At 39.8% G+C, this 27,598-nt stretch overlaps 1 protein-coding gene across 3 annotated transcripts in view; it reads left to right on the top strand.

Moving 5' to 3' along the window:
* LOC132815851 (NEDD8 ultimate buster 1-like) overlaps nt 1-27,598 on the top strand; it is a 41,426-nt gene that overhangs the window by 6,723 nt on the left and 7,105 nt on the right. For all 3 annotated transcript variants that reach the window (XM_060825161.1, XM_060825162.1, XM_060825160.1), the window contains exons 2-12: nt 10,288-10,417; nt 12,316-12,474; nt 13,032-13,099; nt 13,667-13,737; nt 14,273-14,455; nt 15,026-15,114; nt 17,822-17,928; nt 19,715-19,901; nt 20,299-20,406; nt 21,289-21,441; nt 25,697-25,846. In XM_060825161.1, the coding sequence (XP_060681144.1) occupies nt 10,289-10,417; nt 12,316-12,474; nt 13,032-13,099; nt 13,667-13,737; nt 14,273-14,455; nt 15,026-15,114; nt 17,822-17,928; nt 19,715-19,901; nt 20,299-20,406; nt 21,289-21,441; nt 25,697-25,846 (1,404 nt within the window). In that variant the 5' untranslated portion in view covers nt 10,288. The remainder of the gene's footprint in view (nt 1-10,287; nt 10,418-12,315; nt 12,475-13,031; nt 13,100-13,666; nt 13,738-14,272; nt 14,456-15,025; nt 15,115-17,821; nt 17,929-19,714; nt 19,902-20,298; nt 20,407-21,288; nt 21,442-25,696; nt 25,847-27,598) is intronic.

Here is a 27,598-nt window from a genome sequence, read left to right as displayed (position 1 = left end):
ATATGAGAGTTTTAGTGCTGGGCAAAGATAATTTTACAGGCTTGAAAGGAATTGGGCCAATTGGACTGGGCAGGACAGTTGAACAGTGGCAGATGCTTTGGCAGATACTAAATGCCTTCTGATTAAAATATATCCCCGAGAGGAAGAGGATTTGTAAGATGAAAAATCATTCATGGCTTAACAAGGAAGTCAAAGATAACGTAAAGGCAAAACTGGGGCATAGAATACTGCAAAAGTTAGTGGCACTCTGGAGGATTGGGAGAATTTTAAACGTTAGCAAAGGCTTACTAAAAACAAATTCAGATGAGCTAAGATGAACAATTTAAGGGGAAACTAGCAGAAAACATAAGCACTGACACCAAAAGCTTCTTAAAAAGCAAGTGTTGGCCCTTTTAGAGCATGAGAATGGTGAGGTAATAATGGGGAAACTCAAAGGTAGCACAGGCACTAAACCAATATTTTGTCTTTTTTTTTTCCATAGTGGAAGATTTCTTCCCAAAAATACAGGAATTTGATGAAGTTAGTGTGATTAGGGAGAACTGTTGAAATTAAAGGCATATAAGGCCTCAGGGCCTGATGGCCCACATCCTAGGGTATTAAATGAGGTGGCAACGGAGATGATGGATGTATTAGTTATGATATTCCAAAATTCCCTGATTTCTGGAATGGTGGTTGTAGATTGAAAATATGCTAATGTAACAACCTTATTCAAAAAAAGCAAAAAGTGAAACTGTAGGCCACCTAGTTTGACCTCTGTAGTGGGGAAGTTGCTAGCATCAATCAGAAAGGAGGAGGTAAGCCACCTTTGGAATACTGTGTCATTCTGGCCTCTTTGCTGTATGCTGTGGAACCTGAAAGGATCGGAAAAGATTTTACAAAGCTGTTGCCAGTGTTGGAGGGTTTGAGCTATAGGGATAGGCTGAATAGGCAGAGAGGCTATTTTCTCTGGAGTGTTGGAGTCTAAGAGATGACCTTTATAAAAGTTTATAAAATCTGGAGGGGCATGGATAGGGTAAATTAGACAAGGTGGTTTCTCCAGGGTGGGGGAGTTCAAAACTAGAGGGCAAAAATTTAAGGTGAGGGGAAAGATTTTAAGAGACCTAAGGGACAACTTATCCGTGTAGAGGGTGATTCATGTATGGAATGAGCTGCCAGAGGAAGTGGTAGAGGCTGGTCCAATTAAACATTTTAAAAGGCAGCTAGATGGTATATGAACAGGAAGGCTTACAAGGATCTGATTGAGATATATAAAATGCTAAATGCGATTGATAAGGTGAACATTGAAAAATGTTTTTCCCCCTTGTTGGATGGTCTCAAACATGAGGTCATAGATATGGAGTGAGAGTAGGTAGGTTTCAAATGGAAATGAGGAATCGGAAGGTTGTAAATCTGTGGAACTCACTGCCCCAGAGTGCAGTGCAGGCAGAATCAAGTAGCAGTTTCAAGAAAGAATGACTGTATGGATCTGTTTTAGATCAGTTTTTATAACTTTTCAGTAAATAAATACCACTTGTATAACTAATTACGTCTCCAGCTTTATTATTCTGTATGATATGTTTCTGATTTATGTAGCGTGGAAGTAGAGTTGGACAAAGTGATTTGTTAAATAGATATTTATTTCATGCATTTATGTAAACTGGACTAGTTTTTGCTTTACGAGGAGTTATAGCTATCACAAGTAAGGCTAACATTTACTGCTGATCCTCAAGCAATTGTATTGAACTGCAGTCTTAATTGCTACAGTACATGTCGTGTTGGGGAGAGTGTTCCAGGATTTTGACGCACTGACAGTGAAGAAATGTCAACATGATTCCAAGTCAGTATGGTGAATGACATGGAAAGGAATTTGCAGGTGTTGAAGTTCCCATGTTTATACTTCCTTTGTCCAACTTGTCACAGTTGCATATTTAGAAGGTGCTGTTAAAAAAAACTTGGTGAGTACCTGTAGTCCATCTTTTAGATGGTGTTGAATTCTTGAGTATTCTTGGTGCTGCAATCCACCAGGCAAGTAGGTGGTATGCAGAGGATGGTACACACATGGAATGAGCTACCAGTTGAAGTGGTTGAGTGGATGCATTAACATTTTTTAAAAGGCATTTGGACAAATACATGGATAGGAAAGGATGAGAAGGATATGGGCTAAGTGCAGAGGAATGGGATTAGTGTGGATGGACATCTTGGTTAGCATGGGCCAAAGGGCCTGTCTCTCTGTTGTCCAGATTCTGACTGTAAAGAAATAGATCTGTTTTGTTTTGTCAGAAACATGATAAAGGGCAATGGGGAGCATGCAGGAGAGTGGAGTTGAGACTGAGCTAAGATTGACCATGATTATGTTGCACGGCAGAGTGGGCTCAAAGAGTCGAACTGCCTACCCCTGCTCCTAATGTGTTCCTAAAGTGAACTTTTGTGACCAACTGGAAACTCACTGAGCAATGTAAACTACAGTCACTTTGGCTCAACCCATTTGCTGGCTGATTCTCCTCTTTTTATCCCCTCCCCCATTCTTAAAAAGCTTGAACTAATGAAGAATGGTGATATACTAATGTGGCCCATGCTTTTATGTGGTATGGCAGACTGCATAAAGTTCCTTATTGAGACCACTGCCTGTCTATCATTTCCTTGGTGGTGGGACCTATCAGTGAAAATCCTAATACTGACCACCGTAAGGTAGTTTTTCCTTGAATGCTACTTTAGATCAGATCAGAATCTGTACAGTGTGGAAACAGGCCCTTTTTCCCAACAAGTTCACACTGACCCTCCGAAGAGTAACCCGTCCAGACCCATTTCCCTCTGACTAATGTGCCTAACACTGTGGGGTAATTTAGCATGGCCAATTCACCTGGCCTGCACATCTTTGGACTATGGGAGGAAACCCGAGTACCCGGAGGAAACCCACGCAGACACAAGGAGAATGTGTGTGGAGTTTGCGCAATCACCCAAGGCTGGAATTGAACCTGGGATCCTGGCACTGTGAGGCAGCAGTGCTAAGTGTCAGTCATAGCGTGTCAGTCATAGCCTTCCATCTCAAGACAGTGGTTTATGCTATGTTGAACAGTGTTTAGCTCTCACCTTCATCCAGATTTGCTAAGTGGGTCATCAGCTTAGTGTCCTGATCAGAGAACAGTTTTTCTCCAACCATGATCCGAAGCTGCTGCATGTTGTGAAGTTTGTTGGTGCTGGCAAAGTTCTCGCAGTTATACTGAAATGCTATGCTCCAGAACTAATTGCACCAATTACAAGTCAAACTATTCCACTATACTACAACACTAGCATCTGCAACATGCGTAATTTCACAAAGACCAAATGGATTCAGGCCAATTATAGCCCCATTAGGTTAGTCTTGATTGTGGAGAAAGTGAGGACTGCAGATGCTGGAAATTAGTTTCTGAATGATTCCTGAAGAAGGGCTTTTGCCCAAAATGTCAACTCTCCTGATCCTCTGATGCTGCCTGACCTGCTGTGCATTTCCAGCACCACATTTTCTTTAGTCTTGACTGTAGCAAGTTGGAGATGATTCAACAACATTGTTGAACTGACACCTGCACTTTCAGTCTGTAACCTGCTCACTAACATATTCAATTCTACCTCCGCTACTAATGCCAGTGTAGCATTATGTGGACAGAGTGAACTGAATGTGAGTGTGATAGCATTTGACATCGAGGCAACATTTGATTTGAATATGTCACCAAGTAGCCATGCCAAAAAGTGGAATGTGAGAATTGGGGAAAGCTCTTTTGCTGTTTTGGACCACATTCGGCATGGTTGAGGTTTCTGGAGATTAATTATCTCTGTTCCTATACTTCACTACAGGGGTTCCTTGGTAGTATCTTAGGCCTGAGCACCTTCAGCTGCAACAGTGTTCTGTTCTTCAGAAGGTGACATTTGTGCGAACATCAAAAGTGCTCAGTACTAAAGAGTGCTCAGATATTGAAGGTGGAAATGGACAATGTTCATACTGAAGCTAATATGTAGTCAATGTACCACAAATGTCAAGCAGCACCTGTCTCTAACAAAAGAGAATCTATCCACTTCCCCAGTGGCTTCACAATCTGAGTCATCCATTGTCCATATCATTGATCAGAAAATGAACTGTATTAGCCCCATGTACTCACTGATTTTAGAGCAGGTTAGAGGCTAGAAATCTGATCAACTCTCGTCTGACTCCTCCAAGTGCAAGTAATTGCTCCCCACTTGTCTGGAGCACAACTCCAACAGCAATCAATCTCGATGCTACCTAGGACCAAGTAGCCCACTTAATTGACACCAAATACACACAATTCAACTTGAACTCACTCTACCATCAATGCACAGTAACAGCAATGTGTATCATCCACAGGATGGACTGCATCGACTTCACTATATTAACTTCCTCACCAGCCAGCAAGGGCATTGGTTCAAGAAGGCAGCTTTCTGTAGAACATAGAAAATTACAGCACAGAACAGGGCCTTTGGCCCATGATGTTGTGCAAAATAACTTAACCTACGCATCCCTCAACTCACTGCTATCCAAGTGCATGTCCAGCAGTTGCTTGAATTTCCCTAATGACTCTGCTTCCACCATCACTGCTGGCAACGCATTTCATGCATTCACAACGCTTTTGCGTAAAGAGCCCTTCTCCTCCTACTATCTTAAAACTATGACCCCTTGTACCAGTCAGTCCTGCCCTGGGGAAAAGTCTCTGGCTGTTGACTCTATCCATTTCCTGTCATTTTATACCTCAACCAGCCCCTTTCCGTTCTAACCGTTCCCTTTCTTCCCCCCCCACCCTTCTCCGAGGTTATTCAACCACTCAGCATAAGGCAAGACCTCCAGTACAGGCAGCATCCTGGTAAACCTTCTTTGCACCCTCTCCAAAGCCTCTGTATCTTTCTTATAGTAGGGCAACCAGAACTGCACACGATATTCCAAGTGTAGCCTCACCAGGGACTTGTAGCGCTGTAGCAAAACCTCACTGCTCTGTCCCCTGTTAATGAAAGCCAAAACACCATATGCTTTCTTAACAAACCTATCCGCTTGGGTGGCAACTTTGAGGGATCTACATAACTGCAGGTCCAGATCCCTCTGTTCCTCCACACAGCCAAGAAGCCTGTCTTTAATGCAATATTCAGCATTCAAGTTCAACCTTCCAAAATGCATCACTTCACATTTATCAAGGTTGAACTCCATCTGCCATTTCTCAGCCCAGCTCTGCATCCAGTCTGTCGCACTGCAGCCTGCAATAGCCCTTGACACTATCGACGGCACCTCCAACCTTTGTGTCCTGTGCAAATGTACTAACCCATCCCTCGACTTCCTCATCAATTATAAAACCTACAAAGAGCAGAGGCCCAAGAACAGAGCCCTGTGGGACCCCACTCAACACTGACCTCCAGGCAGAATACTTTCCATCTAAAACCACTCTCTGCCTTCTGTCAGCCAACCAATTCTGAATCCAGATAGCCAAATCTCCCTGTATCCCATGCTTCCTGACCTTCTGAATGAGCCTACCATGGGGAGCCTTATCAAATGCCTTGCTGAACCCATATACACCACATCCACTGCTCTACCTTCATCGACCTGTCTTGTCACCTCCTCAAAGAACTCAATAAGATTTGTGAGGCATGACCTGCCCCCCTCAAATCCACGCTGACTGCCTTTAATCACACAATGCTTTGCCAAATAGTCAGAAATCCTATCACTCAGAATTCTTCCCACGACTTTGCTGACCACAGACATAAGAATGACTGGTGTGTAATTGCTAGGGATTTCCCTATGACCCTTCTTGAAAAGAGAAATAACATTCACCTCCTTCCGATCCTCCAGTATAACTCCCGTGGAGAGTGAGGAGGCAAAGATCTTCGCCAGCGGCTTAGCAACCTCTTTTCTCACTTCCCGGAGCAGCCTAGGAGAAATCTGGTCTGGCCCTGGGGACTATCAATCTTAATGTTTTCCAAAATTTCCAGCATATCAACTTCAATCTTGATCTGGTCAAACCTATATCCTAGCTCTTCAAAGTTTTCATTCACAACAAGGTCCCTTTCCTTTTAGTGAAAATCGAAGCGCAGATTAAAAACTCATTTAGTGCTTCCCCCATCTGCTCAGACTCCACACACAAGTTCCCTGATCGGCCCTACCTTCTCCCTGATCGTTCTCTTATTCTTCACGTATGAGTAAAATGCCTTTTGATTCACTAATGTCTTTTTTAAAAAAACATCATGTGGTTTGACTCAGAGCGACCCTTGGCAAGGCAGTCTCTTCCCACATTTGCTGCAGGTGAAGACTGGGATGAGAAGATGCACGTTTTTTGTGTCTGTGTCAATTGAGTATTGTTTCTGCTTACCTCTTCCAATTCCCTTATTTCAGTCAGCCTCCAGATATCAATGCTGTCTGTGCCCATACCCACCATCTTCATTATACTTGCAGAGACCTTTGCAGTGGAAGCTTAGATGTATATACAGAAGGTCTTTAGAAAAACAGCTACTATATGTTCAATGAATCTGACCAAACTGTCTTTGGCTGACCAATGTGTCTTTTTTTTAAATGACTTGTAGAATGTGGGTATCATGGGCATTGTCCCTAGTTGCCCTTGAGAAGATGGTAATGATCTGTCTGTCTTAAACTGCGACACAAGGGTATAGGTAGATCCCAATGTCGTTCAGGAAGCAATTCCAAGACTTTGACTGAACAAAAGTGAAAGAACAGTAATATATTTCCTAGTCCAGATGGTAAGTGGCTTGGAGGGGAACTTTGCAGGTGGTGGTGTTCCCATGTATTTTCTGCCCTTGTCCTTCTGGTAGTTGTGCTGTTGTCAAAGGATATTTGGCAATTTCTGCAGTGCAGCTTGCAGATGGTACACACTGCTACTCTGTGTTTGTGGTGGAGGGAGTGGATGTTTGTGGTGTAGTGCCAAAGAAAATGGGCTGTCTTGTCCTGGATAGTGTTGAGTTTTGAGTGTTGTTAGCGCTGCACTTATCTAGGAAAGTGGGCAATATTCCATCGCATGCCTGGCTTGTAGTTGATGGACAGTTTTGGGGAGATGGGAGGAAAGTTTACTCATAGTAATCCTTGCTTCTGATGTGCTCTTGTCGTCACTATATATTTATGGCGAGTTCAGTTTATTTTATGGTCAATGGTAAACCTCCGATTTGAATAGTGGGATTTTCAGTAGTGGTAATGTCATTCAATGTCAAATGGCAGTGGTTAGATTCTATCATTGGAGATGGTAATTGCTAATATTTGTGTGGTGCAAATGTTACTTGAATGCTGATGGAATTGCCACACTTCTGCTCCTTTGGGTTAGTAACCTAGTCCTACCAGATGCTGAGGATATTTGAGATGAAGGTGGAAATAGTTCTGGTTTTCCTACCGTCAAACACTGTCCAGGTCTTTGTAGTGAGGACAAGATTGATAAATTTGCAGCTTCATATTCTGTCAGATGAGTTCCATTCCACATTCTTACTCAGCTTGAATATAGTAGCTACAAGCTTTGCACTTCATTGATTTTAGTAACGAGTGATAATTTCACATGGAGGCTACACAGTTAACAGCTATGAACAACATTATCATGTTGGCAAAGCTGATATTGGTCTGGCGAAGCTCTGGACTGGTCATGAGCAAACTAAACTTTTTTCTTTGTCACAGTACCATATTTTGGCATGTTTGTGTGCCATCATTGGTGTAGAGCAACTCCAAGGATTTGGCACTCCTCCTCTTTTCTTTCCTTTTCCCCTGAGATCCAAAACTAGGATGAAAGGAAGATAGGGTGGTGTATTAGGAATATCAATGGACTAGTAATCTAGAGCTTCCAGGCTAATGTTCATGGTGAAATTTCAAATCCACATCACCAGGTGTGTTTGTATTGAATTCAAAGTCTGAAATTGCAAAGTGAGCTTAATGACAATTGACATAGTTGTCATTTTTTAAAAAATAAACCATTTCATTCACTAACTTGCTTTTCTAAGGAGGGGACATCTATGTCCTAGCTGTTTTGGCCTATATGTGACTCCTGACACCAATATTGTTGATTCCCCTCTGCCACTGGACCATTTAGGGATGAGTATTAAATGCTGGCATAGCCAATGACTCCCACATTCCATGCATATTTTTTAAAAAAGTTCTTTCTTTCAATTCTGATATGAATTGACATCTAGGTAACCTGAAAGCGAGCAAAAGCAAAGAGAAGAATGTCGTGCCAGTTTAAAATTTTTTTTCTATCCACTTTGAAGGGTTTAGCTGTTGGACTCTTAGCTGACATTGTCCATCATGTCATTGGAAGAAGTGGGTGACATTGACCAGCTTCAGCAGGCATCTATCTTTATCCAGTGATTTTAAATAGACAGATTCTGCTCACATGGCCAAATGTGTTGGTGAGACTTAATATGTAGTAGTCTCCTTTTTCCTCATGGCATTTCTCTTGCAGCTGGTTAAGATATTATATATCCATTATAGATCTTCCATTCTGAAACCACACTGGGTTTTGGGGTATAATCATTTAACTAGCCTCTGCAGTCTGACAGGGGCAACATGATGTTCACCGAGGGTCTCTCAATAGTTGTTGCAAACTGCTTGGGTTTAAAGGGTCATAATTTTTGTCACACTTCCTGGGGCACTGGCTCCAGCATCAGCAGAAACAGATATTTATGAAGGTACTTACAGGATTGTAATATCCTGTTTTGATTTATTCACATGTCATAGATATGAGCTTGTGCTATGTTAAGTGAGATAACAGATATGCTGATAGGCATTTTTTCAGTTTTGCCCTGATACACTGACTTTTTGTCAAATGCTTCCTTAATCATATAATTTCCTGGAAACACAATCCATTTTTTTCCAATTGTATATCTCATTTGATGGAAAGCGCCTCTGCTTTGGGTTTGTAATGGAGCCCCTTTTTTTTTAATATGTCGCTGATTGACCTGTTTTTTTTTTGTAAATCCTGTCACAGCCCCAGCATTCTCTTTCTCATAAGATCTTCTGGCAGAGTAGTACTGTAGTAGCTTGTGCATCATCTGGTACTCTGGATTTCACTTGCAATAACTCTTGATCTATTCAAGGGCTTCTTGCTTGAATCTGACTAAATGGAGTGGTTTGCTCAACTTCAGTACGGGTTTGCACGCATGCCCACTACTCAAAGTAGTTGGACTGTTCCATATCACCTATCCTTTGTGGAGAAATTTGCGAAGAAAAATACCTATGACTACAATTCCATCAGGAAGCAGTCAGCATGTAGCATCCTTGCAGGGAAAGGAGGGATGGACCCTGTCACGTGGTTCCCGAAGCAGACAGTCATTTTAGCAGAATATCTCATCACCAGAACCTTCCACCAAGCACCAAGAAGTCATTTAGCTGATGGTGAGAGGGGCAGTACCTGTGAGATCCTTGTATGCCCGGTCTGACTGTGCCACCGCATGCTGCCCTCTCAGTGGCTGCAGGTGAGATGAGAATGTCTCATATCTCCCTCTGGAATGTGCCTTTGCAAAGGAAGTCTGGAGAAAGATAGTGACTTTTGTCAAGATTTGTCCCAAGCAGCTCCATGACGCAGCACTCTGTGCTCTACGGTCTGTTTCCCGGGACACACAGACACATCGACTGCACCTGAAGGATCACTAACTCGGCGAAAGAGTGGTCTGCCTGGAAAATCTTGTCAGCCTTCTAGAGTAAGGGGCTGGCCCTGACCAGCTGTTGCAGACTGGCACATTCCAAGGTCCAGGACTACATGCTGAATGATGCACTAAAGCGTGGGGCAGCTGCTGTATGAGATCTTTCTGCTAAAGTTAAATGGGGGTCCATTCAGTTATCAAACCTTCCCAGTGTCTCAAGTGTGTAGTCTTGTATAAGTAAGATGCCTCTGGATTGTTTGTTTGGATTGAATCAAACTCGTGATTTTTTTTTTCCCTTTTGTAAAAAACCGAATTGCGTTCTTCATGTGTGTATACTTTTTACATATTAATGTAATATACTTTTTACAAAAAGTATTTTTGAAATTTAAAATAGATTCCTTGAGTGATGTTAATCTTGAGCCAGTTAGCTTTATTTCCCCCCTCCTCCTCTGTTTTCAGTATGTTTAGTGTGGAATTACAGAAATCCTGAATTGTATGAGAGGAACCAGTTTAATTGCTTGCTAGCTTCCTGTTGTACCTAATTCCTAGATTGCATTGTATCACAATCATGAAATGGGCTTTTATTGAGTTTAATCACTAACTACAGGGCAGGTTCATTAATAGTAATAGAATGTTTGTTCGAAATGTTGGTTGTCAAGTTGCAATACAATATATTAACTGGGATTTTATTTTGAAATTTTCTTTTAGAATGGCAACTGACGGCCCACCAGAGAATGTGGTTCAGGACCAAGTTAGGTCACTACTGGAGAACGAAAAGATCAAACTTTGGGAGCCTCCTTACACAGCCGAAAATAAAGATGCTTCACCAGAGCTAAAAGTATGGAACATAAATTGCTGTACTAGTAAGAAACATTTTGCACATGCAAATATGTCGTAACCAGCAATGTCGGATTTCTTTTGCGAGGGAAACGGCACTTCTCACTAAACGACAAGCTGTCCATGGAATATACTGTCTTTGAGGTGTTTCTACTGTTAGCAATGTCTGGCTGTAAAGGTGTTTGCGCATTTTTTGTTTGAAGATACAATTGTTATCTTAACACTGGCCCTATATCTGCAAAGAGAAAACAGTCTAAAACAGCAGCGCAAACACTCTATCTCTCTCTTGCAGTGTGAACTTCATGCTGTAAATGTTTTCAGAAAGCATTCTAGTATGGGATCAAGTTGATAGAAACAGATAAAATAAAATATTTTAAAATGATCATTGAAGGACATATGTGTATTTGTTGGAAAATTATGAAGTGGTTACAGATGAAAATATCAATGGATTATTTGCCCATGTTTTAAAGCTTTGTCTAACCATTAAAATCATCTGAAAATAAGAAAATTAATCTATAAATTTTATTTAAAGAACTGATATCCCTTTTACATCAACCTTAACGCTAGGAGCATTTGCAAAGTATTATTGGCAAGAACTTAACCCTAACTCATGGATCCATTCTGCAAATTCTAGGGAGAAGAGAGTTTCAAATAATTTTTCTGGTGGTGATGTCTACCTGCTACTTGTTTTGCAACAACCTCATCGCCATTATAGTGAAAAATCCTAGAGTGGTTGAATGTTAAGTGAAACTAAAATAACATCCTGCAGCTGATTTTGTTTTATAAAACAAAATTAAAACCAATTAACCAGCTGCATCTATAATCATGAACTTTCAGGGGTTTTTTTTTATATATATGTATGTACTTTTTAATTCTCAACCTGAACATCGTTTTTTAAGCTTTCACCCGGAATAACCTACCCTGACAAACATTGCTTTACTATACTTTAATAACTGCAATGAGACACAGGTAAGCATGGACTATTGGTAAGGATCTTGTTTAATAATTTTTTATCACTTATTTATTTAAGATCTGGAATACACTGTCTGCAAGAGTGGTTGAACCAAATTCTGTAAATATTAAAAACATTCAAAATTCGGAAAATTGTTATTCTTAGTTATAGGGATAGGGCAGGGAATTGGACAAAGTAGATAGACAGTTGAATTGCTTCTTTGTGCTGTAAGATCCTAGAGATCAAAAACAGTCACATTTAAAAATTAAATTTCATTACCAATGCAATAAATACATTTCTGCAACCAGATGCTTGAACCCATGTCTTGTGGGTAAACTGGGATTTCCCATACTTACTTTCTTTTTTACTATAGTTATTTCAATTCTGGCTATTTTTTTTAAAAAAAGCACTTTACTTGATGTAGAGAAAATGGATTGCATTAAAAACATTATTTGATTCAGTGAATATCCACTTATTTTTGTTTACAGCTTTTGGGCCATGTGATTTACAGAATAGATTCAAAGTGATTTGGTTCTGCTATTTAGCAATAATAACCAATTTTAAAGGTAGTATTCAGTGCTATCATTCTGGTGATGAATACCAAGGGTTTGTTGCTTGCCTGGTAGATAGGCTTTGTTAATCACTAGTCTACACTTGAATATAAGTGCAATTCTGCATTAGCTGGAAATCTGAAACAAACTGAATGCTGGAGAAATTCAACAAGTCTGGCAGCTTCTTTGGACAGAAACAGTTAAGACTAAGCTTTTAAAAAATGGTGACTGTTTCTGTCACCACAGAAGCTGCTGGACTCGCTGAATTTTTTCAGTGTTTACTTGTTTGTTACTAATCAATACTTGCTTGTATAATCTCATGAATTGTTGGCACGAGTATTTAACTTTGTCAAGAATAAAAGTGATTCTTTAAAATAATCTCCTTTTTCCAATCAGATTCTTGGTGAGAAATATGCATTACAGTTGTGCATTGATTTGAGTATGGTGGAAAATGTTCTTGAAAATTTGAGGTGTAATTCACTGCAAGGCTTGAATGCAAAAAAGACATTTGAGGACACTGGACTTGCGACAATCCGTATCAATTATACCAGTCATGTAAGTGACTTTTTGTTTCATTTGTAATGGTGCAACCATTTAATGAACTCTGATCTGAAACTCCGTTTGTATCTGAGTGACACTTTTTCCTTCCAAGTCAAAAATAACATTTGCTACAATTATTTACCTTTTTTTATTGAAGAACCTTTTTTTAACAGAAACTCCAGATCCTTGTTCAAATAACTTTTACTTTGTGCAGGGTACTTGTAGAGTTTGATTTTAAAGTCACACAACACCAGGTTATAGTCCAACCGGTGTATTTGGAAGCACTAGCTTTCAGGGGGGTGCTCCTTCAGATGGTTGTGGAGCATCCCTCCGAAAACTAGTGTTTCCAAATAACCCTGTTGGACTATAACCTGGTGTTATGATTTTTAACTTTGTACACTGCAGTCCAACACCCGCATCTCCAAATCATGCAGTCTTTAGCAACTAGATAAAAACTGACTTTTTATCATTGCTGGCTGTTCTCTTCAAAACTTAAAATATGGTTTATTAATATGATTTAGAATATATCGAGTGAATGCAGTTTGAAAACTATATTGTTTTTAATATTGCAGACAAAAAGAAAAGAGAAAACTAAGTTGACAACGAAACTAAACATTTCAGCCAAAGATCTAAGAGCTGAGTAAGTCCTGTACCTGTTTGAGCTGCGAAGAATTCTTTGGAAGATGGTTATAATTATCAGTTTAAGATTGGTGCATTATAAAACAAATGTGATTTCTTCCATATGCACTTATTAGCAAATGTTATTTGTATCTACTTTTTAAAATAAAATTTCATTTCAAAATAAAATGTAATAGAAAAAAATCTATTCTCTGGAATTGGACATTGCTATCAAAGCCTGTATTGTATTGCTGCTACAAATGTTAAAGCTTTACAAAACAAAATGCAGGCTTTGATTAATGGCTTGTATGCTAACATTGGTTTACTTTATGCAATTTATATTTTGTCTGTGCTGGGAAATGGCAGCATGCTGAAATAAAATAACTTTTTAGAAACTGAGGGTAGCAAGGCAAAACTATCTAAATACCAAAGAGACCCAGATGTCTTTAAAATGCCTACTTTGCTCACATGATGCATACCTTTCATTTCTTCACACTGATATAAGCAATAGAAGTTGGACTATAGTCTTTTGTAGTTATGCCTTTTTTGAGAATTGCATCTCCATAATCATACTTTCATTCCTGCACAGAATTGCAAAATTGACTGGAATGAATGAACAACATGTTAAACTCATAATGAACTCCAAGGTTCTTAAAATGGGTAAGTGGATTGCAATAATAATAGTATTGTTCCATTCTAATAATAAGTCTGCAAAGAAGATCTGTATTAACCTCCAGTCCTTCGAGTGACTTCCCCACATTAATCACTGTCTGGGTTCTAATCCACAAGTGAGACCTTTCCTTTATTGTGAATGTCCTGTTCCCACCAATAGATAATTACCTTAGTAATTGTGGTGTCCTATAGGAAATCATTTTCATTGTTTTGTCACTGTTGCTAATCTAAGTAGCAATGGACAATTTTCCAAAATCTTTTAATGTTGCTTACTCTTCATATCACATCAAAACACAACTGAATCACAGAATTCCACTTCTGGTTCAATTACTTTGTAGGTTTGACAATTAGAATTTAATGTATTTACATGCTTAATATATGGTGATATTTCTAAACTAAAACAAACCTACTCTGTTCAGTAACGAACTGGGTCCCTACCATTCCAATAAATTTATAGAAATGCAATGTCACAATACACAAATTTGAATTTTTCATGGCAAAAGTCTCATCATATTTTTTTCAGATCGATCGCTTGCTGAACAGAATGTAAAAAATAATTCATTAATTATGGTTATGCAAATAACTCTGACTGAAGAAGAAGCAAAAGAACAGGAGATAAATTATCAAGAGGAGATGAAAGAACAGGATGAGAGGAAAGCCAAAATATCTAGGACCAGAAAGGGTGCTGAAATCTTAGCTCAGCATGGTAAGCTTATCTTATTTTTCTTAATAATTTGGGATAAAATTTCTTATCCCTCTTATGTTTATGGAACCAGTAATTAATTACAGTCTGAGTCATGTGTGATTTATATCATGTCCTGAAATTCTCTTGCCTTGCTACTAACCCCTTCAATATTCTGTCTGTAATAATTTTCAGTAGATTTAGTAAGTGAATCAGTTGGATGTTTGAGGGGGGTGGTATGGGAGGGAGGGGGGAAAAGTGTTTTGTGAGAAGGAAGAGCAACCATTATTTTGCTTGCCTTTCCTAGCAACGTTTGAAATATCTAAAGTTTTCAACAGCATGGGAACAATTTGTGCATGTGCTGACTTCAGCGAGGAACGATGATGACATATAGCAATCCTTCATGTGCTCTTAAAGGTGGTAGGTGAAACCTGTTGCTGAAAATTTGCCAATATCCTTGGATTACATAGAAGGGGTGTGGACTCAAGTTGACCATGTGATATTTCATTATTCTTTATTAACTTGAACACTTTTAATTTGTAGACTTTGTTTTGAGTGGGTGTTTGGAATAAATGAAACATTTTTCTCTTCTAGGTGAAAATACAGATCTCAGTAATGTTCCATACTTAGAAATCGCAGATCAGAAAGGGCGGCCAATCCCTATCCCTGCTGCAGAAAAAAAGGTAAGTGATTTGCATGTAATGAAGCAATTTTTAAGAACATAATACAGTCTTCTAGTTTAGCCTCTGACTTACCCTTTTAAAGCTACAGTATTTCTGTGATTGGTTTAATTCAATTCCTAGTTGACTATTGCCCTAAGGATGTTGATAGTGGAGATTTCAATGTTAATGGTATGGAGCAATGATTAAATTCATTCTTGTTTGAGATGGTCATTGCCTGCCATTTGTGTAGCATGATTGTTACTTGTCAGCTCAAACCTGGATATTCCCAGGTCTTTGCTGATTTTTGGATATGGATTGTTTCAGTATCTTAAGTTATGAAATCCGTTGAATATTGTGCAAATATTCCCACTTCTGGCCTTACGAAGAAGGGAAAGTCATCAAAGCAGCAGCTTCAAGACGGGTGCGCCTAGGACACAGAAGAATAACTGTATAACTACCCAGCAGCTGAAATGACTGAACTCTTTAAAAACCACAACCATCTTTCTAGGGATGACTTCAACCAGTGGAGATTTTCCTCTTTTTTTTTCCCTTTTGATTGCAGTTTTGTCAGGACTCCTTGATGCTACGTTTAGTCTAATGCTGCCTTAATGTCAAGGGCAGTCACTCTCCCCTTACCTCTGGAGTTTCTTTTTTTTTAGTCCCTGTTTTAAACCAAGGAAATAATGAAGTCAGGAGTGGCCCTGGCAGAACCCAAGCTGGGTGTCAGTGAGCACGTGCTGCTTGATAGCATTATTGATAACACCTTTCATTACCTTTTTTTTTACTACTAATGATTTGAGAGTAGACTGATGTAATGGTAATTGGCCCTGGATTGGATTTGTCTTGTATTTTATGTGTAGGATGTACCTAATAATTTTCCATAGTTGTATTAATACTGCATCAGCTTGTCGAAGGGCATGGTAAGTCTTAGAACATAGAGCAATACAGCGCAGAATAGGCCCTTCGGCCCTCGATGTTGTGCTGACCTGTGAACTATCCTCAGCTCGTCTCCTACGCTATTCCAAAATCATCCATGTGCTTATTTAAGGATTGTTTAAATCTCCCTAATATGGCTGAGTTGACTACATTAGCAGGTAGGGCATTCCACGCTCTGACCACTCTTCATAAAGAACCTGCCTCTGACATCTGTCTTAAATCTATCACCTCTCAATTTGTAGTTATGCCCTCTCGTACACGCTGACGTCATCATCCTAGGAAAAAGACTTTCACTGTCCACCCTATCTAATCCTCTGATCATCTTGTATGTCTCAAAACCATTGCTGGAATATTGTCTGATTATCTTGTCTGTCTTCAGAACCACTGCTGGAATATTATCAGGGCTCATTGCCTTTGCAGTATCTAGTGTCTCCAGCTGTTTTTTTTTAATCAGTGAATTTAATTAGCTCAGGACTTGCAATACTGTGGACTTGCAGAGGAGGCTGAATTGGATTGTCCATCTGCATCTCTGGCTGACTATATTGCACATGCTTCAGCCTAATGTTTAGCATGGATATGCTGGGCTCCTGATATTTGAGGGTCCATTACTTCTAGTTACTTTTAATTGTCCACCATTATTTGTGACTGGATTTGAAAGGACAGCAGAGCTCCAATCTGATCTAGTTGGTTGTGGATTGCTGAGTTTGTTCTGTCATCTGTTTTTTATGTAGTCCAGTTGTACAGCTTCACTAGATTGGCATCTTATGTTTGGGATGCTGTGCTTGGCATGTCCTTCTGCACTCTTTGAATATTGGCTGAGCCCCTTACATGATGGTAATGGAAGATTGGACAGGGTTTGAGTCATAGATATCCATCATGGAAACAGACACTTTGGTTGGCATGGACGAGTTAGACCAGATATCCCAACCCAATCTAGTCCCACCTGCCAGCACATGGCCCATCTCCATTCAAACCATTTCTATTCACATACCCATCTTAAATGTTGCAATTGTACCAGCCTCCACCACTTCCTCTGGCAGCTCATTCCATACATGCACCACCCTCTGCATGAAAAAGTTGCTCCTTCGGTTTTTTTTATATATATATTATTATAGACAGCCCCCCCCCCTGTCTATTCAGCCTCTCCCTATAGTCAAATCCTCCAACCCTGACTACATCTTTTTGAACCCTATCAAGTTTCACAACAACATCATCCTGATAGGAAGGAGACCAAAATTGCACACCAATATTCTAACAGTGACCTAACCAATGTCCTGTACAGCTGTAACCTGACCTCCCAACTCCTGTACTCCATACTCTGACCAAAGTAGAATTCAGCTTATGATGATGGCCCACACCACCTCATGTATATCCAGACTTGAGATGCTAGACCTGTTTGAAATCTATCTCAGTTGGCATTGTGTTAATGCCACATGACATTGCTGCTGCTGGTGCTTCTTTTGGGGATGGTGATGGTATTCTTTTGAGATATTTAAGATTGTCATACCTATATAATTGCAAGTCAGAATTTTGCATGGTGACCATGCCTTCAGTTTCTTGAATTTGCACCTTACTCTACTCCACCTGTAAGACACTAAAAGCATTTAACTTCAACTAAGTGTTTAGTCATTTTTGGTTTTCCCCCTGCCAGTGCCCCCCCCCACCCCCCAAAACTCATTTTTGAGAACACACACAGATTTGACCAATTTCTTGTCAGGCTGTTAATGGCAATATGCCCAACTCGAGTTTCTATTAAGCTTTTTAATTAAATTTCAGTTTCATTGCTTCCTAGGCACTATTGTTAGCTATGACACTACATGAAAAAGGCAGAGCATTTATGAAGAAGAAAGATTATGCTTCAGCATTGTTGTATCTGTTGGATTCTGATGAAGAATTTGGGTAATGCTTTTTTATTACAATATTGTATTTATCATTAAAATGTGCTGTGGTTAATAAAACTCTCAACATTAATTTTTGCTATGGCATATTATAGAAGTTTTTCCTACTTGCACTGTATATGCTGTACCTTCCAGAATTTGACTTTTAGTTAGTTTGCTGTTGCAAGAGTTTCTGTACTTTTTCTAATGATTGCATATTTATTTCGTCATAGATTCCCGTTTTCAGATTCAAACATTTCAGTCATGAAACTGAAGTTCTGTTCTGCAAATCACTGATTAATTTTCCCTATTGGAATTTTTTTTATTTGTTCAAGGGAAATTTGTTAGCTAGACCAGCATTTCTTGCCCATTCTTCATTCTTCAACTCATCCATGCCGACCAGATATCTTTTAAAATGATCTTCTCACCCTTGTCAGCATTTGGCCCATATCCCTCTTAAACCCTTCTTATTTATATCATTTACATCTTAAATATTGTAATTATACCAGCCTTTTCGTCTTTTCGTCCCTTCTGGTCATCCGTGTGAAAAAGTTGCCCCCTGGGTTTAAGGTGAGAGAAAAGATTTTAAAAAGGGACTGTCTTCTAGTTCTGAGGAAAAGACCTTGGTTATTCACCCAATCCATGTTGCTCTTAATTTCATATACATCTTTTTAATAAGGTCAGCCTTCAGCCTCTGATGCTCCAGGGAAAATATCCCCACCTGATTCAGTCTCTCCCTATAACTGAAACCCTCCAACTCTGGCAACATCCTCGTAAATGTTTTTTGAATAGAATCCTCAAAGTGTAGGAAGTGGCCATTTGGCCGAAAAAGTCCAAATCAACACGCAGAGCCGTATTTCCCCTCCCACCCCCCCCCCCCCCCCCCCCACCCCCGTGTCTTCTCTTCCCCCACCCCCCCACTCTATTCCTGTAATCCTCCTTGGCTAATGCAACTAAACTACACTATTCCATCTACAAGGCACCAAGGAGATTCTCTGGAGCATTATAGTTCCCAATCAGGGTTGCAGTTAACTAGCTCAAGTAAAAATTGCATTTCAATGAAACTGTTTGAATTAAGCACATCATTGCATAAGATCTAGGCTTTAGTCTTATTCTTGATGTGGAATTGTTGGATAGGGCTTGATGAAGGGGCACTGCTCTGAAAGCTTGTGATTTTCAAATAAACCTGTGACACTAAACCTGGTGTCGTGGAACTTCTGACTTAGTCTTATCCTGCTATTCGTAATTCAGTATCCTGATTTTATTCGTTTAACACTGTTTATAACTTAAATTGTTTGTTTAATGAAAATATATTTGTTGACCGAGATTCTCATGAAGGAAGAAAATAGTGCTATTGCCCTTTGTATTGCTGAACATTGATGTGTCTTCTGTGATTTTAATAGCCAAGCTAAAGAGATCCTCTTTCCTATTCCCTTCTATTTTCCTCCACCGTCCATAAGAGATTTGATAAGACCTCAAACTCTCCTAGGATGGGACAAAGTTTTTGTTGCAAAATTAGTTTCACCTTTTTTTATTGTTTGATTTGATAGCATTTTGTTAACTTAAACAGCTATATTGTTGCAACTTTACTGTGTTCTCTGACTACCTACTTCAAATTGGAGTCAAAAATTCAGATTTTAATCTCAATGGGAATAAAGTTTTTTAAGTTTTGTGGGTAAACAAATTGGATTTGAGAATTGTTTTATTTGCTCATTTGTATGTCACTTTCTGGAGCTTCGAAGTGATTAATTGTCAACTATAAATATTTTGTGATTTAAATGAGGATATTGATGGAATTTGTATTCCAGGAAATGTGGGTCTGAACTTCTGAACATTGTAGATAACCATGCGGTCCTACAACTGGAAATAGTGTGGTGTTACCTTCAATTGGAACAACTCGACTGCCTTCGTGATGCAGAAGAGAGATTAAAACGAGCCCAGACCAGGCTGAATAACTGCTATGGCGAGAACCTGGAGCGACTCTACAACCTGAAGGTTGATGTTTCATGGTTTTTGATATTTGATTTTGCTTGGTCGCATCAATGCTTTTCTTAAGATATTCTTAACTCTAAATCAGCACTAAATTTGCAATGTCCATACACAGCCTGAAAGTAGCAGTAATCTCTCCAAGACTACATTTAACTTTGTTGCAAATTCTGATTTTTACCTTTTTTTTTAAAATCATTACTTAAACCTTAAGTGAAGTCACTGCCATGCTATCACTACCATCTTGGAGGTATTTCCAAACAATTATTAGAACAAAAAGTTGTGGAATTTTCAGTATGTTTGTTTATTTATGCACCTATGTATTTTAGTTGTTTTTGCCATGACTTGTATTCTGATGTGTTGTCTAAGCTAGTTTTTATTTTGTTTGCTCATTTACATCTCATAGGGTAATACTGCCAATGAGCAGGTGCTATATTTGCGGCTCAAGCTTCTTCAGGGAGTGGTATTGTACCATAAAGGAAAGCTGGATCAGACTAAAAATCATCTGAATGAGGTGCAGGCCTTTATCTCCATCTTCTTCTTCTGTTTTGTAGTCATTAACTTTAACTTTATTTTAAGATCACTTTCAGTTCCACCTAATTCTGCAATAATGTTTGCTTTTATTTGGCAGCAAAACACAAGTTTTTGTTTTCCACTTGATTTTTCTTGATGTCAACATTATGCAAACAAACAAATAGAAATTATTCACTGGACAGGCATATGAACTTACTTGGAATTGTGTAGGTGGCATGAGCTTCAGATTAGTATGACCGGGCGATGCACAATCGAGGGCTGAACATTACTGCGCTGTAATGTTCTATGTTCTATTCCAAGGGATTATAGGACTAAAATCATAAGAATAATTACAACCCAAAGGAATCACTTCTGTATCAGTTCTCTACAAATATAGTTCAATGAGTTCTGCTCCATGCCCTCTCAATTTCTCTCCCCATGGTCCTGCAGTTTTTTTTTGTTTTTTTAAATCTTTAATTGACTAATACCCTCCAAGAATAATTACATTTGCCTCCCTTTACCGTTGGTGTCCTCTGGTTTTGACTCTTTCACCAATGTACATCATTCCTAAAGCTTTCACAACCTTCCTATATTCTGATCTCTCAAACTAGCCATATGCAACTCTCTCTTACTTTTGTTTTGCTAAAGACCTGTCATAGCTTCCTCTATACTATGTTTCTGTTCTCTCACCTTCGCAATGCTCCATGCTACCTTCCATGATTTGTGCACATATATCCCAAAATCGCTGTTCTTGTACATCATTTCGAATTGTAATTTCTTAAAAGAAGAATTGAGTTGCAATGTAAGAATTTAAGTGTCAGTTTACACTTTTCTCTACAATAAATCCTCCTCCTCATTTTTAACCGTATTAACTTTGTTTCAGGCGGAAACATTATTGGGAAAGCTTTCTGTGGATGATACAAAGGTGATGCAACTGATGTGTCTTGGTTTCACAGCCCAGGAGGCACGGCTAGGTTTACGAGCGTGCCATGATGATATTGAAGTTGCTGCATCGCACATCTACCACAGGAGAGAGGTAATTTATATTACGGAATACCTAGTAATATAACTTTTGTTACTGCCACTTTTGGACATACCTTGCTTTACCTGAAACACTAGTCAGTGTCTCTCGCCCATCTGCCTCCTGCAACCAAAAACAAAAGTTTTGTGCGTTGGTCGGTAAGGTGACAAGTGTTTTCTTTCATGTTTCATTTTCTTTTTCCAGTGATCTATTTGGGAATTTAGGATAGTGGAAATAGAGGTTAGGGCAGTTGAATGTTCCTCCTGCAATATTGTGGGAGGTAAGGGTCACCTCCAGTGTCCCTGCTGACTTGATTTGTGGGAAGTGCACCAAACCCCAGCTCCTCGAACTGTTAGGGAATTGGAGTTGGAGCTGGATAAATTTTGGATCATTTGGGAGGTGGAGGTGGTTATTGAAAAGAGTTACAGGGAGGTAGCTACTCGACAGCCATGTGAAGAAGGTGATGGGTTACCATCAGTGATAGGAAAGGGAACTGGCAGGCGGTGCAAGGATCTCCTGTGGTGGTTCCCCTCAACAACAAGCATACTGTTTTGGATACAGTGGTGGTGGTACCATGGGTAAGCAATGAGGCACAGGTCTGTCCCTATTGCTCAGAGGGAAAGGAAGAGGAGCAGAGATTTAGTCATTGGGAACTCCGCAGATGGGAGGAGAGATCAGAGGTTTCGTTGGAACGAGAGAGACTCGTGCTTGGTGTGTTGCCTCCCAGGTGCCAGGGTTTGTGATGTCTCTGATAGTGTTTTTGAGATCCTTGAGGGGGAGCAGCCCCAAGTTGTGGTCCACCTAGGCACCAACAACATAAGTAGGAAGAAAGATGGGGATCTAAGGCAGAAATTCAGCAAGTGAGAATGGAATCTTGGAGCTAGAACAAAGAATTATTATCTCTGGTTTGTTGCCCGTGCCATGTGCTAGTGAAGCAAGGAACAGGGAGAGTGTGGAGCTGGACACATGACTGCAGGGTTGGTGCAGGAGAGAGGGTTTCGGATTCTTGGATAATTGGAATTGTTTTTGGGAAGGTGGGACTTCTACAAACAGGATTGTCTTCACCTGAATCTGAGGGATACTGATATCCTGAGGGGAAATTTGCTAATGTTCTTTCAGGGGTGTTTTAAACTAATGCAGCAGGGGCATGGCAACCTGGATTATGGTTCCAGTGTACAAGAGGTTGAGAATAGTGAGGTCAGGGATAGGTTTACAAGGTTGTGAGGGCACTGGCAATCAGGATGTTGGTTTGAAATGTGTACTTCAATGCTAGAAGCATCTGAAATAAGGTGGGTGAACTTGCAGCATGGGTTGATGCCTGGGTTTTCGATGTTGTGGCCATTTCAGACATTGCTCGAGGGACAGAAATGGGTTGTTGCAGCTTCTGGGATTTGGATGTTTCAGTAGAACAGAAGGTGGTAAAAGTGGGTGGGGAGGGGGGTGTGTGGCATTGTTAACAAACGGTGGAATTACAAGCAGCTGAGATAACGTTTGAGGACTCATTCACTGAGTTTGTTTGTGTGTTTGTGTTTGTTTGTACTGAGGTTAGAAACCAGGAAGAAGAGGTCACCCTGTTGGGAGTTTTCTAAAGGTCTCCAAATTGTTCAAGGGATGTAGGGGAAAGGATAGCAAAGATGGCTCTTGATAGGAGCAGGAGTAACAGGGTAGTTATGGGGGACTTTAACTTCCCCAATATTTACTGAGAATACTATAGTTCGAGTACTTTTGATGGGTTAGTTTTTGTTCAGTGTGTGCAGGAGGGTTTTCTGACACCATACGTGGACAGACCAAGTGTCAATGCTACTGGGGAATGAACTTGGTCAGTGTTAGATTTGGAGGTAAGTTTGTACTTTGGTGATAGTGACCATACGTCAGTTACATTTACAATAGCAATGGGCACGGATCGGTCTATACTATTAGAGAAAGTGGTATAACTGGGGAAAAGGCAATTATGATGCAATTAGGCAAGATTTAGGATGCATAGGATGGGGAAGGAAATTGCAGGGGATAGACACAGCTGAAATGTGGAGTTTATTCAAGGAGCAGCTACTGTGGTTAGCTGTAAAAAGACAAGGTGTTGGTTGATGCAAAATGTTCATCCTAGAGTTCCGTTACCAGTGGTGTGCTGCAAGGTTTTGTTTTTGGCGCTGCTGCTGTTTGTCATTTTTATAAATGAACTGGACGTGGGCATAGAAGGGTAGGTTTGTGGATGACACAAGGTAGGCAGAGTTGTGGATAATGCCAGAGGATGTTTTGGGTTACAGAGGGACATAGATAAGATGTAGAGCTGGGCTGAGAAGTGGCAAATGGAGTTTAATGTGGAAAAGTGAGGTAGTTCACTGCGGAAGAAGTAACAGGAATGCAGAGTATTGGGCTAATGGTACAATTCTCGGCAGTGTAGATGAACAGAGATCTTGGTGTCCAGGTGCATAAAACTCAGGTTGATGGGGTTGTTAAGAAGGTATATGGTGTGTTGGCATTTATTGGTAGAGGGATTGAGTTTCAGAGCCATAGGGTCATGCTTCAGCTGTACAAGACACTGGTAAGACGGCTCCTGGAGCATTGTGTACAGTTCTGGTCACCAAATTATTGGAAGGATGTGGAAGCTTTGGAAAGAGTTCAGAGGAGATTTACTAGGATTTTGCCTGGTATGGAAGGAAGGCCTTATGAGGAAAGGCTGAAGAACTGAGGCTGTTTTCGTTGGAGAGAAGGTGGTTGAGAGGTGACTTGATCGAGATGTCTAAGATAATAGTTAGATAAGGTCGACAGTGAGTTTTTTACCTCTGGTGAAGGATACCATGAGGGAAAATAGCTTTAAATTGAAGGGTGATAGATTTAGGACAGATATCGAGAGTAGTTCCCTTAGTAAGGGCATGGAACAGCCTGTCTGCAACAGTAGTAGACTTACTGATGTTAAAGGCATCTAAATGGGCATTGGACATACACCATTCCATTATTATCCATATGTAGGTTAGATGGGCATCAGATTAATTTCACAGGTTGGAGCAACATTGAGGTTCCGAAGGGCCTCTACTGCACTGTAATGTTCTATGTTCTAATCTTATATGGTGCAATGGTGCTGGTCACTTGAGTGATACTGGCATCTTGAACTCCATTTGGTCAGATTAGTTGTGACTCTGATAAAGGACTGGAACATTTTAAGGGTTGGGGAAACCAATCCCATGTTTAAATCAAATAGGGAAGCTGATTTGGACCATTTTGCAGCTAACAAGCTACCATCAGCGCTCGCATCTTTTAAATGGCCAAACACCTGCTTCCAGATGGCCAGCAGCTGTTCTGTGCTACCAGGAACTGCAGCTCGTTGAGGTGCAATATTAAATGTAGCCATTGCAGCATGGTAAATGAATCAGTCATTTGACAAAGTCAAGTAAGCTCTTGCTAGGGAAACCATTGCTACAGTGCTCCCAGACTACCTAATATCTAATTTTATAATGTTACTGTCCTAGAATACAACAAATTTTGTTTTGAACTGAATACTGTATAAATGTCTTTCACACATTTCCTTTGTTAATTTTTGATCTTTTGTAAGCCAGCTTTCCCTATCTATTCAATTTGAAAAACTTTGAGTTTGTTTTTAAAAAGTATTCTAGAGTAAGTGGAAAGTCTGGGGCAGACTAAAGCAGATGGAGTAAACACCTTTTTGAGGTTGGAATCTAGATGAGAATCATTTTTTAAATTTGATGTAACTTGTTTTCCAGAAAGAGATTTCAATCTCATTCAAATCATTTCTCATAAGTAAAGCATTTTAAATTGAGGTAATACTTTCTCCTAATAATTATCTGAAAATAAAGGTTACATGGATTTTTGCAATACATCAAACTGCTTAGATTATTCTTCTGTTTCTCTCGGCAGATTGATTGACATGACTTTAACAATTTTTCTTGTTATTTAACCTACTTTTCTAATAGAGATGGGATTATACACCTGAAGGGAAGGGGTGTGTGGTGCTTGAACCTGAACCCCTCTATTTAGGGATAGGGATTTATCATGGTTTTTCTCCTAGCCACTAAGCGTTTGAACTTGTTTCCCATTTAACATGTCCATAAAACTGACTATACCACTACTTGTGCTATACACATGGACAATAACAAGTTCCTTTTCTAGTGGAGTAGCAAAATGCTGTCTAATTTGGTGTATTTTTCCTTTACAAGAATAAAGGCCAAAACACTCTGAACTCTTGATTCCAACTACTGTCAGTAATGCAAACATCTGACAGGTCTGACTGTGTTTTTGATTTTGTACTTTGTAGGAGAAAGCTGAAATCCGGAGAAAAGAGAAAGCTGAAAGAAAAAGGAAGAAACAAGAAGCTGTGAATTCTTTGGTGGCAATGGGCTATTCGGAAAAAGCTGCAGCCAAGGCATTTAGATCAGCCAATAATAACTTGGAACGTGCTATAGAGGTCAGTAACTTTTCATTGCACAGAATTCTGTGGTAGTGATTTCAAAGATTGTGTTGGAATTTTAGTCCACACGAAAAAGGAAGCATCTTAATTTTCACTCCTAACTGGTTTTGGCTATGGCCAGTAAAGGAATATCTCTGAAAATCTGCAGTACTCATCTCCTTCTCTATTAATGACAGATGTGATTATTAATTTTTTTTAAAAAACAAGCGAAGAGAGGGGTAAAATGCAAATTCACTTAAGAAAATGTCATTCAAATATGCACTAAGCTGTAATGTCATTTTGAGTTTGTTTGCGCTCAAACAGTGGAGTCAGTTTCCATGAGATTGCTTCCCTTTTGAAATCCATTTAGGGAAAATGCTTTCATTTTATTAACTGCCTTTCCCATCTTCAACCCAAAGGAAGAACTTTGCATTCAATGAAATTATTGTCAATGTAACAAATATGAATCTGGATTAGTGGTGCTGGAAGAGCACAGCAGTTCAGGCAGCATCTGAGGAGCAGTAAAATCAATGTTTCGGGCAAAAGCCCTTCAGGAATACAGGAAATATGAAAGCTAGTTTATGCATAGCTTCTCATCTCCACTTGAGACAGTATTGAAAACTTCAATTTAAAGTCAGTTGTACAGCGTAGAAACTGGCCCTTCAGTCTATGCTGGCTAGCAAACATCAAACTGCACAAATCCCATTTACCTGTACTTGGTCCACAGCTTACTATGCCCTGGCATTTTAAGTGCTCATCCAGATGCTGCTCAAAGGTTGTGAAGGTACTTTTGCTCCACCACCCCCTCAGATAGCATGCTCATAATATCTTTTTAACCTCTGGGTGAAAAAGGCCATTCTGGAGATGATTTCCTCCAAACCACTTGTTCCTCATCCTTAAATTTATGCTGTCTGGTCTTTGACACGCCTGCCATGGAGAAGCAATTCTCTCGATCCACTCTATCTATGCTTCTCATAATTTTGTACCTCAATCAGATCTCCTTTCAACCTCCTCTGCTCCAAGGAGAAAACACCCAGCCTATCCAGGCCCTTCTGATACCTGAGAATTTTCATCCTAAGCAACAGCACAGTGAATCTCCAGTGAACCTTCACCAGTTCAATCACATTCCTCTAATACTGTGGCAACCAAAATTGTACACAGTATTCCATCTCTGGTCTAACCAATGTTTTATAAAGTTGTAACACGATTTCCTTGCACCTATATCCAACAACCTGACTAATAAATGTAAGCATCATGAATGCTGCTTTCACCAGCCTGTCTACCTGTTCTGACACCTTCTGTGGACTAGTTTTGCCAACTTACCTTTTGGATTCCATGAGTGTTTATATTTTTGACCAGTCTTTCGTTAGGGACGAATCAAAAATGTTCCTGAAGTCTGTGTAGACTACATCAACTGCGCTTTCTTTAGTATATTTATTCACTTTTTTGCAAAAGAAAACTGAATTAGTCAGGGAGGATCTCCCTCTCAAATCATGGGATTCCTGCAGTGTGGAAAGAGGCTATTCGGCCCATCAAGTCTGCAAGACTCTCCAACCAGCATCCCGCCCAGACTGAGCCCCCAAACCTATCTTTGTGTAACCCTGTATTTCCTATAGCTAACCTACATAGCCTGCACACCCCTGGACATGATAGGCAATTTAGTATGGTCAATCCACTTAACGTGCACATCTTTGGATTGTGGGAGGAAACCAGAGCCCCCGGAGGAATTCTCTCAAACACTGGGTGAATATGCAAATTCCATAGTCGCCT

Source organism: Hemiscyllium ocellatum, chromosome 5 (assembly GCF_020745735.1).
Source record: "Hemiscyllium ocellatum isolate sHemOce1 chromosome 5, sHemOce1.pat.X.cur, whole genome shotgun sequence".
Lineage (NCBI taxonomy): Eukaryota > Metazoa > Chordata > Chondrichthyes > Orectolobiformes > Hemiscylliidae > Hemiscyllium > Hemiscyllium ocellatum.
This window is presented reverse-complemented; position numbering and strand designations above follow the sequence as displayed.